General features: G+C 46.5%; 1 protein-coding gene across 1 annotated transcript in view; it reads left to right on the top strand.

Annotated features, from left to right (window-relative positions):
• Window positions 1-16,350, top strand: part of LOC140190254 (uncharacterized) — a 302,765-nt gene that overhangs the window by 274,712 nt on the left and 11,703 nt on the right. The window contains exon 3 of the mRNA XM_072246825.1: window positions 12,030-12,532. Coding sequence (XP_072102926.1) covers window positions 12,030-12,532 — 503 coding nt within the window. The remainder of the gene's footprint in view (window positions 1-12,029; window positions 12,533-16,350) is intronic.

The raw sequence follows: 16,350 nt of genomic DNA, 5'->3' as shown, positions 1-16,350 counted from the left end.
TTGGAAGAAACACGGTCATATGATTTAAATCAGAGCAAATGAATCATCCTCAGTGTCTTGTCCAATATATAACTCTCAATTAAAAGTGCTCTAAAAATGGTTTGTTGTATTCTTCTCACATAGCGGTTTGTGGGAGTTTTCTGGGCACATATCACACATTAAAGTTCAAAGTAAATTTATTATCAAAGTATATATACGTCACCATATACAACACTGAGGTTCATTTTCTTGTGGGCATACTCAGTAAATCTGTAATAGAATAATAACCATAATAGAATCAATGAAAAACCACACCAATTTGGATGTTTAACCAGTTAAACTAGTCTTAAATAGCTAAAAGTTTGGAAATCATGGACAGTATTTTAGAAATGGGAGTTCTTTCTCCTTATGTATGTGAAACATTTTTCAGTGTGTGCAGTTAAGAGGATGGTGGGGTGGAGATACGTCTCTACCAAAGGAGGTGTAAGGCTCTCTTTCCCTCCACTGGCTGGTAGATCACCCTTGGGCAAGGCGTAGTACCTGCTTAGCACCTCCCCCTCCCCTCCCCGATCAGGGTCACCTGAAGCCATGGGAGCTGGTGGTGAATGGTCGTACGAGCAGCTGGTGCAGATCACAAGTCCTGGTTATGCGACCACTGATGCCAGCAGACAATCTCTGAAGAGTATTGAAAATGGCGGGGGGGGGAGGGGGCGGGGGACACCCATCTTGTAAAGACACTGCCCAGATGGCAAACCACTTCCGTGGGAAAATTTGCCAAGAGCATTCATGGTCATGGAAAAACCATGATTGCCCACATCATACGACGCTACGCATAGTGATGATGTCATACAACATGGCACATAATGAACGAACACCTGGTCATTGCTCAGCTGCCTGTGTCTTCTATAATTTTTCTGTTTGTTAACTTTGTGTAATGTGTGTAATTTCCTTTGGGATCAATAAAGTATCTGTCTATCTATCTTTCGGCTTATCTATCTTTCTAGCTATCTATCTATCTCTCTCTATCTGTCTTTCTATCCATATCTATCTGTGTATCTATTTATCTATCTGTCCATCTATCTATCTCTCTATATACCTATATATATATATTTGTCTGTCTATTTATTCATTTGTTTGTCTGTCTATCTATCTGTTTGTCTATCTATCTGTCTATCTATCTATCTGTCTATCTATCTATCTGTCTATCTATCTATCTGTCTATCTATCTGTCTATCTATCTATCTGTCTATCTATCTGTCTGTCTATCTGTCTGTCTATCTATCTGTCTATCTATCTATCTGTCTGTCTATCTGTCTATCTATCTAACTAACAGGAAGAGGAAAGCATCATTATTGTTTCAATGTTCATACAGCAAGAGGTTTCATGTTTATAGCACATTATGAACAATCTGATTGGATTTAATGAGCTGTGTATGTAATCTGAAATATCCAAGCGTCTGAGGAGTCTTTCACTGGTATTTGTTGTGGTGTCGGGAGGTGTGGGTGGGAGGGGAGGCAGTGGCTGGCTGATGACATTTACAGACTGTCTGTGAGACCTGTTGCTCAACAGCTGTTCTGACATCTTTGCTAAAATATCACCACAGGCTTAGCCTTGAAGCTCAGTCATATCTTTTGTATATACCCTATTGACATACGAAGAGTAGATTATATAGAGGAGCAATTTCTCTTTAATGAGGTTCTTAGCTCCAAGTTGCAATTGTTCTGTAATGAGCTTTATTTGACATTTTGAGTTTTCATTGGAGAGAGGTCATCCTACTCTTTGGCAGTGTAATTGTTCCTGGTCTGGATCTCCAGGTTTGGCCCACATTCCAAAACTGACTTCCAATTTAATAACACTTTCCCTTCCTTTGCAGAAGTGTCTGTGTCTCTGGTTTCCTTCTCCATTATTTATGATGAACCATGCCTTTGCTTCCTGTTTTGTTTGCAGGAGCATGTTGTTCTTGCAGAGATGCCTCCTGCTGGTTCTTAGAACGCCTTGTAATTTGCAGTGTCAGCTACCATCCTGTGAGAGTCCACATTTTTCCTCCCATCGCCGTCGGTGGGCGCCTGAGATTGAGGGAGTGCTCACACGTTTGCTCAAGGTGAAAGCTGCCGAAGGCCTGCCTCATCTGCTTTCTCTCCCTGCCCCTCTCAGTGACCTTCCCTCCATTCCCGAAGGCGCCAACATCACAGTAGTTTATATCAGACCTGATTTGGCGACTGGCTCTGAAGGGGAAGGGCAAAAGTGCCTGTTCCACAGTAATACTCAGCCCACACTCCCATAAAATGCATGAGTATTAAAGGGCCCCTCCAGTTGCTGCCAAATTTCACTTCCTGCACTTGGCCTTGGGAAAGTGCTGTATCCAACTTGTGAGAACTGAGCCACTTGTAAAATATAACTTAGATTAGATTATGAAGACACATGGTCCTCTTTTATTTCATTTAGTAATACATGCATTAAGAAATGATACAATATTTCCTCTGGTGTGATATCACAAAACACAGGACAGACCAAGACTGAAAAAACTAACAAAACCACATAATTATAACATATAGTTACAACAGTGCAACAATACCATAACTTGATGAAGAACAGTCCATGGCACAGTAAAAAAGTTCAAAGTTTCTCAAATGCCCCACATCTCACGCAGACGGGAGAAGGAAGAAAACTCTCCCTGCCATGCCCGACCACAGTCCGACTCTGAGTCGTCCGAAAACTTCAAGCCTCCGATTAGCCCTCCGACACCGAGTACCGAGCACCATCTCTATCCGAACAATTCGATCTCAATCTCAGTCGCCAGCAGCAGACAAAGCCAGGGATTTTGAGGCCTTCCCTTCGGAAGATTCTCGATCGCGCAGTAACAGCGGCAGCGAACTGGCATTTCAGAAATTTCTCCAGATGTTCCTCTGTGCCTTTTCACATCTGTCTTCATCAAATCAGAATTGTCCACGGCCCCTATTTAACAGATACGATACCATTTTCACCGGAGGGCTGCACGCGCGCGGTGCGCAGCTATCTCCTCCTCCCGAAATGAACAGAGAATCAAGACCAACTCCCTAATCTTAACGGCCTGCTAGATCATTTGTGCTTCTGTGATGGAAGGGTTGGTGAGCGGAAGCTCTACTCAACGTGCTCGGTTACCGGAGGGAACTATTTTGCGGTCTGCATCAAGGGTGGCAGAACAATATTCACCAAAAAAAAAATTAACCGAAGCGACTGACCTCTGATGCTTGGACGCCGATTTAGGCGCTACGCCAGGTTGAAAAGGTCAGGGTGTCACGCCCTGAGGCGAGGTAGGGGCTGGTTCAGTTCTGCTCTGTGCTAAACTAAGAATCTGTGAATGGATTCTCTTTGCGGACTTCAGTTCTGAACGCGACTTGCCTGCGTTTATCACTTGCATGGTTTGTTTTTTTTCTCTCTGCACATTGGGTGTTTGGCGGTCTTCGTTCTCTTATGGTTCTTTTGGGTTCCTTAGTTCTGTGGCTGGCTGTGAGGAGCAGAATCTCAGGGTTGTATAATGTACATATACTTTGATAATAAATGAACTTTGAACTTGAACTTTGAAGACTTGAAATATGATGTGAAGAGGGTGCAGTGCGATTAATGTGAAGAGCTCTGCTGTGGTCCTGGCCCAGGTCATTGAACATATAAATGCTAGACCCCAGGAATAGTCCCTTCAGCCCACAGTGTCTATCTGAAATTAACCAAGTGTCACGGTCCCGACCGTTAATTCCTCTTATTATCCTAATTCCCTTTTCCCTGTGTTCTCTTGGGCTCCTTGAGTGCAGCACCTGATTCTCTTCTAAACCAGCTGCATAAAAACCCCGGCTTTGGATCCACTCATTGCCAAACCGTTGTTTCAGCCAGTGCGGTAATTCACGTTCCTGGCAGCCTAGAATAGTGTATTCTAAGTTATACTTCAGTACCGAGGTTTACCTGTGTAACTCCATCTCTCCATGTTAAGAAAAGTATTGTCTGCCGCTTGTCTTTCTACGCTTCGTGTCAAGATAAGTTTTGCCTGCCGCCTGTCTCCTGTTTGCCGTCCAGCTCCAGCAATGCCCTGTGTCACGAAAAGTATTGTCTTCTGTTTGCCTTTCCATGTAATGCTGCATGTCAAGATTGGTGCTGCCTGCCGCCTGTCTCCTGTTTGCCGTTCAGCACTGGCAATGCCCTGTGTCACGAAAAGTTTTGCCTGCCTCCTGCTCCTCTGTTCACCCGCGCTGTTTGCCTGTGTTAACTCTGTCTCTCGACCGCTAAGAATTGTGTATTCCAAGTTCTGTTTCCGTGCTGTTTGCCTGCGTTAACTCTGTCTCTCTGTGTTAATGGGAGCATTGCATGCCACCTGTCTTCCCGTTCATCCTTCCGCCCGCTGTTCTCCTCAAGCCACGCTCGCACCCTGGTCTGCATTCCTGCTCTGCCTCGTTCCGCCGCCCGCCTTCACTCCCCGTTGGCTCAGTGGTTAAACGCTGCGTTCCCATCGTAGCGACCCGGGTTCGATCCCCGGCCAAGCCTTCCTCGCTCCTCGGCCTTTCCTGTAATCGTTAATAAACCCTTTAGATTACTCTACCTCCGTGTCTGTGTTCTGCGTTTGGGTTTGCCCCGTTCCATTGCAACACCTAGTCTCTTCTCAGAATCAGAATCAGGTTTATTATCACTGGTATAAGCTGTGAAATTTGTTGTTTAGCAGTACAATGAAGGACATAAAAAATTCGATAGCTTACAACAAGAACTATGTAGAAATAATAGAGTTGTGCAGAAAGAAAGCAAAATAGTGTCTGTGTACTGTTCAGAAATCAAATGGCAGAGGGGAAGAAGCTGCTCGTAAAACATTGAGTGTGTGTCTTCAGGCTCCTGTACCTCTTCCTTGATGGTAGCTATGGGAAGAGGGCATGTCTTGGTGATAGGGGTCCTTAATGATGGATGCTGCCTTTTTGGGGTATCAGCTTTTGACGATGCTCTCAATGACGGGGAGGCCCATGAAAGAGCAGGTTGAGCTTACAACCCACTCCAGCAGCCTGCCTCTCTCTACGCCCATGACTGCGTGGCTAGGAGTAGCTCAAATGAGTTCTATAAGTTTGACGATGATACAACCGTTGTTGACAGAGTTTCAGATGGTGATGAAACGGTGTACAGGAGCAAGATAGATCAGTTAGTGGAGTGGTGTCGCAGCAACGACCTGGCACTCAACGTCAGCCAGACCAAAGAGCTGATTGTGGACTTCAGGGAGGGTAAGATGAGGGAACACACACCAATCCTCACAGAGGGATCAGAAGTGGAGAGAGCGAGCAATTTCAAGGTCCTGGGTGTCAATATCTCTGAAGACCTAACCTGGACAAAATATATTGATGTAGCTATAAAGAAGACAAGAGAGTGGCTATATTTTAACAGGCATTTGAGGAATTTTGGTTTGTCAACTAAAATACTCAAAGACTGTTACACAGGCGTGGTGGTGGACGAACCCAAGTGCAGAACGCAGGCGCGGGGGCAGAGCCGGGAGGCGTTATTGCTGTAGCAAGTGTGGAATTGGTTTTCAGGAGAGTCTTTACCCGAAGTCTTGGGTTTGGAGAGAATCCAGGAGCGATGCTAGACTTAAAACTGACAGTCCTAAGAACAATGAAACGGGGTTATTCACACCGGAGTCAACCAACAAACTGGCAGCTCCTTGTTGTGATCACAGGGTCTTTATCCTGCATTTTCTGATGGAAAGCAGGTGTATGTAGTTAGTGGAACCTGGGAATGATTGGAAGTTAAACGAGGAGATTGAGGTCCAATTCCTGAGGTAAATAGTAAGGTGGGGGATTGCCAGAAGGGACCATGACAAAGACTTCTAACAAGTGTAGCGTGGGGAGCATTCTGACTGGCTGCTTCACCATCTGGTATGGGCATGGAGGGGGGGTTGTTACTGCACAAGATCGAAGTAAGTTACAGAAACTTGTAAAATTAGTCAGCCCCATCATGGGTACTAGCCTCCACAGTATCTAAGACATCTTCAATCAGCGGTGCCTTAGGAAGTCGGCGTCCATCATTAAGAACCTCCCATCACCCAGGACAAGCCCTCTTCTCACTGTTACCATCAGGAAGGAGGTACAGAATCCTGAAGGCCCACACTCAACTATTCGGGAACAGCTTCTTCCCCTCCGCCATCCGATTCCTAAATGGACATTGAACCGTGAACACTACCTCACTACTTTTTATTTCTAATTTTTTGCACTATCTATTTTAACAACTATTTAATATATATGCTTACTGTAATTCAGTTTTCTCCTCGATATTTATTTGTCATGTATTGCATTGTACTACTGCCGTAAAGTTAACAAATTTCACCACATGTGCTGATGATGTTAAACCTGATTCTGATTCTGATCTCCTTGCCCACCTATCGGCTCCCTCTGGTCCTCCTCCCCTCTTTTCTTTCTGCCCTCCCCTATTAGATTCCCCCTTCTCCAGCCCTGGATCTCCTTCACCAGTCTACTTCCCAGCTCTTTACGTTCCCCTTCCCCCTCCCGGTTTCAACTATCACCTTGTGCTTCACCCTCTTCTCATCCCCCCACCTTTTAAATCTACTCCTCATCTTTATTTCTCCAGTCCTGCCGAAGGGACTCGGCCTGAAATGTCGACTGTACTCTTTTCCCCATGGATGCTGCCTGGCCTGCTGAGTTCCTCCAGCATTTTGTGTGTGTTGCTCGGATTTCCAGCATCTGCAGATTTTCTCCTGTTTTTGATTCTGATCATTCATTTCCCTGCATTCTCTTTGTGGAACTGGTTTATTAGTGTCACATGTACCAAGAAACATCTGGCCAGATGAAGCTCATTAGCCGTGGTTGACAACTCATCCAGGAGAAGAAAAACTCTGATAGTCATAGTCATAGTCATACTTTATTGATCCCGGGGGAAATTGGTTTTCATTACAGTTGCACCATAAATAATAAATAGTAATAGAACCATAAATAGTTAAATAGTAATATGTAAATTATGCCAGTAAATTATGAAATAAGTCCAGGACCAGCCTATTGGTTCAGGGTGCCTGACCCTCCAAGGGAGGAGTTGTAAAGTTTGATGGCCATAGGCAGGAATGACTTCCTATGACGCTCTGTGTTGCATCTCGGTGGAATGAGTCTCTGGCTGAATGTACTCCTGTGCCCACCCAGTCCATTATGTAGTGGATGGGAGACATTGACCAAGATGGCATGCAACTTAGACAGCATCCTCTTTTCAGACACCACCGTGAGAGAGTCCAGTTCCATCCCCACAACATCACTGGCCTTACGAATGAGTTTGTTGATTCTGTTGGTGTCTGCTACCCTCAGCCTGCTGCCCCAGCACACAACAGCAAACATGATCGCACTGGTCACCACAGACTCGTAGAACATCCTCAGCATCGTCCGGCAGATGTTAAAGGACCTCAGTCTCCTCAGGAAATAGAGACGGCCCTGACCCTTCTTGTAGACAGCCTCAGTGTTCTTTGACCAGTCCAGTTTATTGTCAATTCGTATCCCCAGGTATTTGTAATCCTCCACCATATCCACACTGACCCCCTGGATGGAAACAGGGGTCACCGGTACCTTAGCTCTCCTCAGGTCTACCACCAGCTCCTTAGTCTTTTTCACATTAAGCTGCAGATAATTCTGCTCACACCATGTGACAAAGTTTCCTACCGTAGCCCTCCTCTGCCATGCGATGATACCCACCGATGGGGAAGGCTTTGGGAGTAAACCTCGACGGAAAACTCCAGAGCTGGAGTCCCTGGGGTGCTCCAATGTTGAGTTCAGTGTTGACTGGTAACTCCTGTGACGCTGCTGGTGCCAAACGCTATCGGTCTCCGTCATTCCTCTGGAATCTTCAGTGGAGAGGGGGGTCTGCTGTACGGGCAACAGCTTGCTTTCCGCACTGTACTGCCCTGGCTTGCGTATCCACAACGTAGACAGCTAGGACGCTACATCCATAGTCGAATCACAAAAGGTTGGTTTGCAGGTCAGAATCAGAATCAAGTTAATTATCACCGGCATGTGTCGTGAAATTTGTTTACTTAGCAACAGCAGTTCAATGCAATACATAATATAGAAGAAAAAATAATAATAGATAAATAAGTAAATCAATTACAGCATATGTATATTCAACAGATTAAAATCATGCAAAAAACAAATAATAAATATTAAAGAAAGTGAGGTAGTGTTCACAGGTTCAATGTCCATTTAGGAATCGGATGGCAGAGGGGAAGAAGCTGTTCCTGAATCACTGAGTGTGTGCCTTCAGGCTCCTGTATCTCCTACCTGATGGTAACAGTGAGAAAAGGGCATGACCTGGGTACTGGAGGTCCTTAATAATGGACGCTGCCTTTCTGAGACACCGCTCCTTGAAGATGTCCTGGGTACTTTGTGGGCTTGTGCCCAAGATGGAGCTGACTAGATTTACAACCCTCTGCAGCTTTTTTTGGTCCTGTGCAGTAGCCCCCACCGCACCAGACAGTGATCCAGCCTGTCAGAATGCTCTCCACAGTACATCTATAGAAGTTTTTACATATATAAGAGATACAGCAGGCTATCAAGAGGGCAAATGGAATGTTAACCTTCAATGCTAGAGGGATTGAATTTAAGAGCAGGGAGGTTCTGCTGCAACTGTACAGGGTACTGGTGAGGCCGCACCTGGAGTACTGCGTGCAGTTCTGGTCTCCTTACTTGAAGTAGGATATACTGGCTTTGGAGGCGGTGTGGAGGAGGTTGATTCCAGAGATGAGGAGGTTAGAATATGAGGAGAGGTTGAGTCACCTGGGACTGCACTTGCTGGAATTCAGAAGAATGAGAGGAGACCTTATAGAAACATTATGAAAGGGATAGATAAAAAAAGAGGCAGGAAAGTTGTTTCCACTGGTAGGTGACACCAGACCTAGGGAACATCGTCTCAGGATTCAGGGGAGTAGATTTAGGACGAAGATGAGGAGGAACTGCTTTTCCCAAAGAGTGGTGAATTTGTGAAAATCTCTACCTAATGAAGCAATGGAGGCTACCTCAGTAAATCTATTTAAGACAAGGTTGAATAGATCTTTGCATAGTAGGGGAATTAAGGGTTATGGGGAAAAGACAGGTAGGTGGAGGTGAGTCCATGGTCAGATCAGCCATGACCTTGTTGAATGCGGAGCAGACTCGACGGGCCAGATGGCCGACTCTTGCTCCTATTTATAATGTTCTTATGACTATGACCAACGCAGGGCTTCTCCAAGATACTGTGAAAAGTTTGTGTTTTGTGTGCCATCCAGATAGATGGTTCCATACATAGGCACGTTGAGGTAGTGCTGAAAGGGAAAGCTAGCAGAACGTAGAGGACAGTGAAAGTGACGTCCAGGTAGACAACAAGGGCCATAAGGAGGTTGACTGAAGGATCAAGATCGTGCCCATGTGCCTGTCCAAAGGCCCCTCCAACCCTCCAACATCACTGCTTCCAGCACCAACCCTGACATCCCAGTCCTGGCACCCTGCACTCTACGTTTGAAAAAGAAAAGCTTGCCCCACTCGGCTCCCAGCCATGCCAACTTCTCACAGCTGCCACTGGGCTTGAGGTACAGAAGCCTGAAGTCCGACCACACCAGGTTCAAGAAGAACTACCTCCCTTCAGCCATTGGGTTCTTAAACCAACCTGCACAATCTGAATCACTCCATCAGTACAAGAACACTGTGTCACGTTGCCCTTCAGATTCACGCTCAGGTTTATTCTTATCCCACCATTCTAAGGGACTGGATATATCAGTATTGAGATAGACAGGGACAGATCCAGGTTAGTCAGCATAGCCTTGAGTACCTAGTAGGTCATGTCTAACCAGTCTTACAGAGTCTTTCAAGAGAATTGCCAGGAAAGTTGATGGAGGCAAGGCAGTGGATGTTGTCTGCATAGACTTTGGTGACGCATTTGACAAGGTCCTGCATGGGAGGTTGGCGTAGGATGTTCAGTCCCTTGGCATTCAGTATGAGGTAGTAGATTGGATTAGACGCTGACTTTGCAGGAGAAGTCAAAGGGTGGTAGTAGATGGTTGCCTTTCTGATTGAAGGCCTGTGACTGGTGATGTGCTGGGACTGATGTTGCTTGTCATCTATTCCAATGATCTGGATGACAATGTGGTTAACTGGATCAGCAAATTTGTAGACATCAAAGTTGTAGTGGACAGCGAAGTAGGCTAACAGAGCTTGCAGCGGGGTTTGGACTGGCCCGGCTGGGAAAATGGGCTGAGAAAAATGCAGACGGAATTTATTTCAGACACGTGTGAGATGTTGCGTTTCGGGAGGACAAACCAGGGTAGGACTTACTCGGTGAGTGGCAGGGCAGTGGGGAGTGCGGTAGAGCAGAGGGATCTTGGAATACTGATCCTTCATTACTCGAAAGTGGTGTCACAGGTAGATAGGGTCATAAAGAAAGCGTTTGGCACATTGGCCTTCATTAATCAAAGCCATGAGCACAGGAGACGGGATGTTATGTTGAAGTTGTACAAAACATTGTTGAGACCTAATTTGGAGTATTGTGAGCAGTTTTGGTCACCTACCTACAGGAAAGATGTCAATAAGATTGAAAGAGTGCAGGGAGAATTTACTATGATGTTGCCAGGACCTGAGGACCTCAGTTATTAGGAAAGATTGAATAAGGCCAGGACTTGATTCCATAGAGTTTAGGAGAATGAGGGGAGATTTGATAGAGGTATACAAATTTATGAGGGGTATTGATAGGGTAAATGTAGAAGGTATATATACAGTGTGTGTATATATATGTATTGTGTGTGTGTATATATATATATATATATATATATATATACGTATGTGTGTGTATATATGTATATATGTAGGGTATATATAGAGGGGTATAGGTAGGGTAAATGTAAGCAGGCTTTTTCCACTGAAGTTGGGTGAGACAAAAACCGGAGGTCATGGGTAAGGATGAAAGGTAAAAAGTTTAAGGGTAACAAGAGGGGAAACTTTGTCATTCAGAGGGGGTGAGAGTGTGGGATGAGCTGCCAGTGGAAGTGGTGGATGTGAGTTTGATTTCAACATTGAAGAGAAATTTGGGTAGGTACATGGATGGGAGGGGTATGGAGAGCTAACGGTCCCAGTGATGGAACTAGGCAGGTTAATAGTTTGGTATGGACTTGATGGGCCGAAGGGCCTGTTTCTGTGCTGTACTGCTCTAGGACTCTCTCTCTCTCTCTCTTTATACAGATATGCCACCAAACAAAATATTATTCCTCTGGACCAAGGTGCACAACACAGTACATATAACTCACACACAATACATAAAGTACTATTACCACAAATAAATTAACAAATAATAAAATATATTCCAGAAGGTTGACTTTTATCATGAGGTGCATTTACGACACAGGTTAAAATGTAAACAGTGTAACGCTACCGGTGTTTCGTATGTGATGACACTCGGGTGGTGGGAGGGCTTTTGGTAGTCTTACCACCCGGGTGAAGAAGCATTTGCCATCCTGACATTTCTTATCCTAATGGTACGTTACCTCCTGCCTGATGGTCGGGACTCAAGGAGATTGGGGAACAGATAGGAGGGACCATTGACAACGCTGAGGGCCCTGCGTACTCAGCGCACCTGATAAATATCTCGGATGGGTGCAAGAGAGACCGCAATGATCCTCACAGCGCTCTTTCCAATCGCCGGTAGTGTCTCGCGTCAAATGCCGTGCATTTCCCGTACCAGGTGGTGATGCGGCTGGTCAGGATATTCGCAATGAGGCTCCTGTAAAAATTGGTTAGAATGATGAATTAGTGTATTTTTGTTATAATTCTGGTTTTTCCTTGCATAATTTCAAATAATTTAGTTATTTTTATCTTGTGAATGTTGAATATTGGATGCTGTGTGCCAACGATGCTACTGCAAGTAAGTTTTTCATTTCACTTGAGCATAAACTTGACCTTGACTTTTTGAACTTTTGAACTTTTCCTTCAGACGTTCCTCCTGTCACTTTCTCGTGTTGGACAGGTCCAGCAGTTGTGGGGTGTCATGGTTCAGTATTGTTGGTCTGGACTTACCTGGGTTTTTGTATTCCTTTTCAGACCCCGACTTTGAAAGTGAGCTGAGGCTCACTACAGGAGTGACCAGGGCAGTCACAGCCACACCCGCCACCTCCACCTTTGGCTCGGTCCAGCCCTTCGCCTTCACCTTCAGGAGCACCACCCTGACAAGCGGTGGCGGCACCCGAGCGCCGGCCCCCACCTCTGCCACCCCCCCCACCCAGCGGGCTGTGACGGCGGCCCCCGCCCCCGCCACCATGCCGGCCTCCTCCGCCGCCGCCGCCACAACCTCGCGGGTGACCACGGCAAGCACGGGCGCGGCCACGACCTCCACCATTCAGGCTCCGACCACCCACAGCAGCACCATCGCTGTCGTCCCGCTGGCCACCACGGTGATAGCGGCCACCACCAAGCAGAGTATGACCAACGTGGAAGACGTTGCCAGACCTATCTCCACGCCCGACCCGCAGACAGATAGAGCAACTTTAGAAAGCTTCACGGCAGGCACGAGTAAAACCATCCTGTCTGCTCCTTACGTCACAGAGGTAAGTGTTGCCAATGTCTTCTCCTTTATATCAGAATCAGGTCTATAGTGGCATCAGCATTGGACTTCGGGACAAGAGGTCTCGAGTTTGAATCCAGCCGGCTCCCCTGCACGCTTTCCATCCGTGCTGGGTTGCCAGCTGGTGATCTCTTTGGAAACTCACCCAGCAGAAGGCAATGGCAATGGCTGTAACTTGCCTCGTATGCGGTTCCCCACTACGTCAGAGAGGCGTGGAGGGAAATCGTCCGCTAACTGGAGGAACTCCGGATGCGAAGTACCTTTCCTTTTTTCTCTATTGACACTGACATATGTCATAATATTTGTTGTTTAATGGCAGCAGTTCGGTGCAGGCATAGCAAATTACTCTAAGCAACACACACAAAATGCTGGAGGAACTCAGCAAGTCAGGCAGTGTCTGTGGAAAGGAATAAACAGTCAATGTTTCGGGCTGAGACCTTCAGGACTGAAGGGGAAGGGGGAAGACGCCTGAAAAGGTGGAGGGGGGGGGAAGGCGGGTAGCTGGAAGGTGATAGGTGAAGCCAGGTGAGTGGGGAAGGTAAAGGGCTGGAGAGGAAGGAATCCGATAGGAGAGGAGAGTGGAGCATAGGAGAAAGGGAAGGAGGAGATGACCCAGGGGAGGTGTTAGGCAGGTGAGAAGAGGGGAATGGAAGAGGAGGGGAGGGAGAGGGATTTTTTTTAACTGGAAGGAGAAATCGATATTCATGTCATCATGTCAGACGGAATATAGAGTATGGTTCCTTCACCTGGTGGAAAAAAGTGTATGGTTCCTCCTCGTGGCACAAGTGGAAGCCATGGACAGACGTGTCAGAAGCTCTAAGTTACAATAAGGATCAACGAGTAATGAAAGAGGAAAGCGAGGTTCATGGGCCATTCAGAATTCTGATGGCACAGTGGAAGCAGCTGTGGGTCGTCGGGCTCCTGTACCACTCCCTGATTGTAGTAATGAGAAGAGGGTGCTTCCTGGAGGGCAAGGGTCTGTCTTTTTGAGATGCTGCCTTTTGACAGTGTCCTCGATGATGGGGAGGGTTGAAGCCTCCCTCGATCCTGCGCACTGGCGTCTCCGTACTAGGCAGTGTTGCAACCAGACAGAATTCTCCCCACGTCGGAATCTATAGGAATTCTTTGGTGGGAGCCCAAACCTCCTCAGACTCCACATGAAGTATAGCCGCTGGCGTGCCTTTGTCGTGATCCCATCAATACGGTGGGCTGTGGGATGTCTATTTATTTATTGTCTATCCCAGCATGTGAAGACAGGCGGATTGAGCGGACGAGACCCATGGAAGGTCCAACAGTCAAGAAGGCGGTCTCTGCAAGCGTCGTGGAACGTGTAGAGCAGGACAAGACACAGAAGACGTCCTGGTCATCCACTGCGCCTAGTCCCATCTCCAGCCGTCTAGACTCTGTCTTGCCACTGGATCCAGATGGGAATTGGGAAGAGAGAGTGAGGCTGACGCTGCGCAACTCTCCCTCACTTAAATCCAAATCACGCGCTAGTCTCAACACCATCATAATGTTGTCGAGGTCCTCATCGACGTCAACGATGGACAAACAACCGTTTATTTATTGAGGTACACCGCGGAACAGGCCACGCCAGCCAGCAACCCTCAGATTTAACCGTAGCCTAATCACAGGACAATTTACAAGGACCAACCGGTAGGTCTTTGGACCGCGGTAGGAAACCAGAGCATCTGGAAGAATCCCGCGCGGTCACAGGGAGAACGTACAAATCCTTGCAGGCGGTGTGGCGGGAATCGCACCCGGGTTGCCTGTACTGTAAACTGTTGGTGCTGAGGCTTCGGAGAGGGTGCAGGAGAGGTTCACCAGGATGCTGCTTGGTTTAGAGGGTAGGTGCTATCACGAGAGGCTGGTTAAACTCAGGTTGTTTTCTCTGACCACTGGAGGCTGAGGGGAGATCTGATAGAGGCTGACAAGATAATGAGAGGTGTAGACCCTTGGACAACATCGGTGACGTGGAGAGGGGAGACTTGCAGCATGGGCAACTGCCGGTCTTCCATACAACCTTGCCCAGGTCCCGCGGCCTGGAAACCTTCCAAGGCGCAAACGGATGCCTTGAAAGAGTAGACAGGGAGTATCTGTTTCCCAGGGTTGAAATGTCTAGTACCAGAGGGCATTGAAGGTGAGAGGAGGTAGGTTCAAGGGGGATGTGAGGGGTAAGTTTTTTTCTCAGAGAGCAGTGGATGTCCGGTATGGTGGTAGGGGCCAATGCATTAGAGATCTTTAAAAGTTATTTGAATAGGTACATGGATGTAAGGAAGATGGAGGGATATGAACATGGTGTAGATAGTAGGGATTAGTATTTGAGTGTTTTGATTTGCTTTTCAGCTGGTTTGGTACAACATTGTGGGCTGAATGGCCTGTTCCTGTGCTGTACTCTTCTATGTTCGTTGAACGCCTGAGATTGGGGTCGGGAAGAAAAATATCTCAGCCATCATTGTAGAGCAGAGCAGACTCAATTGGCAGAATGGCCTTCTTTGTATACATATGGTCATATCATAGGCCAATTCCATTTCCAGCATAAGAGGCTGGTGCATAATTTCAGAGCTCATGGTTTTGTTGGAAAAGAATAAAAACAGCTTGTTTCATAGAGAACAGAAATCTGGAATAAATGGATAATTTCCAGACTGGAAAGAGATACCTAGTGAAACATCTGAAGGATCAGATCTCGGCCCTGTGGTTGTTCATTCTTCACGTGAATGAGCAGTATGTAAGGTTTCCAAATCTGCTCATGAATTGAGAAAAGTTGGAGGACAATCTGAGGTGAAGTTGCTTGAGTCTGCAACGGGATACAGATGGAGACATAGAAAAGTACAGCACAGAAACAGGACCTTCGGCCCATCTAGTCCGTGCCAGACTGCTTACTCCCCTCGACTGCACCATAGCCCTCTATAGACTGAGTGAGTAAGCAAAAGACTAGCAAAAGTTTAATGTGAGACGCTATGTGCCTGTGCACTTTAGTAAGAGAAATCAGCATGCAGATTATGATTTAAAAGGAAAGAGTGCTGAAAGTGGGTAAAGTACAGAGGGATCTTGGTAGTTCTGGTACACAGACTGCGGGAGTGGGGAATGAAAGTGAGTCTGTCAATTGGCAGCTTGCTGGGCTCGGCACATCACAGTCTCCTGCACACATAAGGCTCAAAGCAGAACTTCATGATACCATGACATCAGACGCTGACACACTTGAATTCACCGGAGGTCTAAAGGCTTAGAGGGAGACTGGTGCAGCTTGTACCAAACCAGTCAGCTTCACGCCAAGTGGGACAGCGGCCCCAGTCATTTATTGAAGATAAACGTCTGCACCATTTCACTGTATTCTGAGCTACATTTTAGTATCTGAAGACACTTTCAATTAAACTTTTCTTATGTTGTTAATTCTGTCTGAATATTCTTAAGTATTTGTGTGGCCTTCAAAATCAGTTCAGAGGTTCTTGGGGATGCTGTTCCAGCAATGGGGCATGGGGAAACACTGCCTAAACCAAACAAGGCTCTTGGAGCCAACTCCACCCTGGCATCCCCTTCAGTGGGGCGAAGCAGCTTGCTCCACTCTTTTGTCGCGCGAACAAAGTCACCGGAGATAAGTAGCCCGTAGAAATGAAGCAGTCTGTTTATTCAACAAAATGAGACACAGCAGGCATCATATTGAGACCCCTTCGGAGGAAGACGCCTGCTTGACCCAACACAACATGATATTTTATATGCTAAAGATCAAAGGACAATTCTATATTTACAATACATCCACAATGCTTTCCTTTGAATTACATATAACTTTTACACTTCCTT

This window comes from Mobula birostris, chromosome 29 (genome assembly GCF_030028105.1).
Source record: "Mobula birostris isolate sMobBir1 chromosome 29, sMobBir1.hap1, whole genome shotgun sequence".
Taxonomy (NCBI): domain Eukaryota; kingdom Metazoa; phylum Chordata; class Chondrichthyes; order Myliobatiformes; family Myliobatidae; genus Mobula; species Mobula birostris.
Note: the sequence above shows the minus strand (reverse complement) of the source record. Positions and strands in the feature narration are given on the sequence as shown.